This window comes from Entamoeba nuttalli, assembly GCF_000257125.1.
Source record: "Entamoeba nuttalli P19 unplaced genomic scaffold asmbl_2137, whole genome shotgun sequence".
NCBI lineage: Eukaryota > Evosea > Mastigamoebida > Endamoebidae > Entamoeba > Entamoeba nuttalli.
Window position 1 is genome coordinate 1 of NW_008575098.1, and position 3138 is coordinate 3138.

The window sequence follows — 3138 nt, forward strand, 5'->3', positions numbered from 1 at the left end:
TATAAATGCTATTCTATTTGTCAATTTAATTGAATATGAAACATTGATTTATTGATTAAATTGGTTTTCAATTAAAAAATGATAACGAATGCAATGATTATAATTGCACCAATTAAAGTAGTTCCAAGTGTGATTTTCATTACTGAATCAAATGCGTCAAGTTGTCCTACAGGTACTGTGTATTGAGAGAATTGAGGATTACAAGTTGGTGAAATAAATTGAGAAGGATCACTCGTTCCACAAGAAATAGGAGTATTAAAATAACCATTAATATTATGATATTTTAATAATTCAATACTTCTACTATCAGTACAATTATCACAAATAAAGAAAACTTCTGGAGGTGGGAAGATAACATTTTTTTCAAACATATCATTAATTCTAGCTTTATGATATCTAAGATGAATTGGAATTGAATGAGTTGAAATAGACTTTGTTTGTTTTAATGTTTTTATTATAACATGAGCTTGTCTTCCAGTTAAAATTGGAGCTTCAAGGTCCATTGGTTCATACATAAATACTTCAAGGTCTTTTTGTTTTCTTTGTAATTCTTGCATTTGATATTTATCAATAAAAATACCTTGTGGGACGGTATAAATTAAATAAATATCATTATTATTTGTTGTATTAAAATTAAGAGTAGTTATTTCAGTTGTTAAATGAGTTCCTTCACCTTTAAGTCTTTGAAGATAAACAGGAATTGGATGGGTATATTGAACAGTATCAAAATCAAACATTTCACTATTTTTTCCTTTTTCACTAAATCGAGTAAATTTACAAGTACTGTTTTTATTATAATAATCAATACCACATGAATTTAAGAAATAAATATTACGATTATACTTATCTGTTTTTTTTGGATAATTTGATTTAAATGAAGAAGTTTCAAATGTATCAATTTCACAATATTCAAATGTTTTATTTTTTAAATTAACATTAACTCTCATATAAAATCTATCACCAGTAGAATCAAAGTTCCATGTTTTTTTCATTTCTTCAAGATGATTTTCAATAATATTTTTTAATTCACTAAAAGAGTTATTAGTTTCTACATGTTGATGTATTTCAAATATTCCTGAAATTGGAAATTGATCTTTATAATCAGAAGATAATGAATGAGAAGTATAAAAAAATCCATTAGGATGTTCTAATTGATTATTAATTCCATAAAATATATTTGTAATTGGATTATAAATGTTTGTATTTACTTTACCAAATCGTACAACATCATATCCTGTAAAATTATAAATAATTTCTTTCATAATATTTTCTGCTGCATTACCAATAACCATATATGTATTTGAATTATATTCACTCATAAATTCACGAATAGAAGAATATTGATATACTTTGTCTGTTACTCTTTTCATTAATAATCCAATCTCTTCAATTTCTTTTGGAAATAAGAGAGAAGATGGAATATTTCCTGTAGTACAAAAATGACCTACAAATCCATCAGAAGATGTCATTTGTTCACTTGAAATTTCATACTTAATTGTTCCATCAGATGAACGTGGAAGAAGAATAATATCATCTTGTTGTAAACTAAAAGAAGATACAAATAAAAGACAGAAGAAGAACATTGAATGAAAATAATTAATTTTTAAGATTTAAGAAGATAGAATAGTATTACAATATAATTTTCATTATTATAAGTCTCAATTTATTGAAAAAAATAACCCTTTTCAAATCAAAACTAAAGGTACTTTTGATGGAACATATTCAAATTCGTTTAATTAATGGAGAATTGCCTAACTCAGAACCTTCTCAAGTTTTTGAAATCCCAGAAGAAACTAATACAAAAGAATTAAATGCTTTAGTAAATAAATTAAATAAAACAGAAGAAGAACCATTTCCTTATTCATTCTATACAGATGGCATTCAAATAACTGAAAATATCCCTAATAAAGGAGCAGAACAAGTTGTAACAATTACATATTATCCACAAGCAGTTTTTAGATGTAGACCAATTTCAAGAAGTACTCATACTATGACTGGACATAGCAATTCAATTTTATCATGTAAATTTTCACAAGACTCAAGTAAATTAGGTTCATGTAGTGGAGATCATACAGTTAGAGTATGGGATTTAAACACTTGCACTCCAATTTGTACATTAAAAGGACATGGAGATTGGGTATTAAATTTAGACTGGCATTATGGAAATAAATTACTTGCAAGTGGTGATAAACTTGGAAAAGTAATTGTTTGGGAATTAAATGAAAATGGAACAGATGGAAAACAATTATGGTCATATTGTCATAAAAACTTCATAAGTGACATTCAATGGAAACCTGAAGTCTTTGGTGATTCTGCTATTTTTGCATCTTCATCACGTGATATGTCAAGTAAAATCTATGATGCTAGAAGAGGTGAAGTTATTCGAACACTTGGAGGACATACCCAAGGAGTAACTAGTGTACGATGGAGTGGAAATGAAAATATTTTATATACATCATCAAGAGATAGAATGATTAATGTCTATGATATGAGACAAGCAAATCCAATTCACGTATTAAAAGGTCATTCTCATTGGATTAATAGTATTAGTACATCTACTGAATATGTGCTTAGACAAGGTGGTTATGATCCATTAGAAAAAGACAAAGGAATTGATGGAGCCAAAAAAAGATTAGATAAAATAATGGGATGTGGTGGTGGTGAACGATTAGTTTCTGCAAGTGACGATGGAACTTTATATATGTGGATGCCATTACAATCACAAAAACCAGTCCACAGACTTGTTGGACATTCAAGTCAAGTTATGTCATGTAAATTCTCTCCTGATAGTAGAATTATAGCAAGTACTGGATGTGATAAAAATATGAGAATTTGGGATGGATTTACTGGGTCTTGTTTACATACATATAGAGGACATGTTCAAACAATTTATGGATGTGCATGGTCTCCAGACAGTAGAATGCTTGTAAGTGCAAGCAAAGATAGTACAGTCAAATTGTGGAATGTTGTTCCAGGATGTCGTAAATTAATGACAAATTTACCAGGTCATTTAGATGAAGTTTTTTCTATTGACTGGTCACTTGATGGTAGTTCTGTAGCAACAGCCTCGTATGATCATACTATTAAAATCTGGAGATATTAATAATTGATTGAATTTAGATTGGATTTTCATTTAAA

At 28.0% G+C, this 3138-nt stretch overlaps 2 protein-coding genes across 2 annotated transcripts; one reads left to right on the forward strand and one right to left on the reverse strand.

Annotated features, from left to right (window-relative positions):
* Positions 1 to 71: 71 nt before the first annotated feature.
* ENU1_010670 (hypothetical protein) lies at positions 72 to 1583 on the reverse strand (the record flags this gene model as incomplete). The annotated part of the gene is made up of 1 exon (XM_008856670.1): positions 72 to 1583. One exon carries the CDS (start codon positions 1581 to 1583, stop codon positions 72 to 74), a length of 1512 nt encoding a protein of 503 aa, XP_008854892.1.
* Positions 1584 to 1711: 128 nt separating this feature from the next.
* Positions 1712 to 3103, forward strand: ENU1_010680 (WD domain, G-beta repeat-containing protein; the record flags this gene model as incomplete). The annotated part of the gene is made up of 1 exon (XM_008856671.1): positions 1712 to 3103. One exon carries the CDS (start codon positions 1712 to 1714, stop codon positions 3101 to 3103), a length of 1392 nt encoding a protein of 463 aa, XP_008854893.1.
* Between the last annotated feature and the right edge of the window lie 35 nt (positions 3104 to 3138).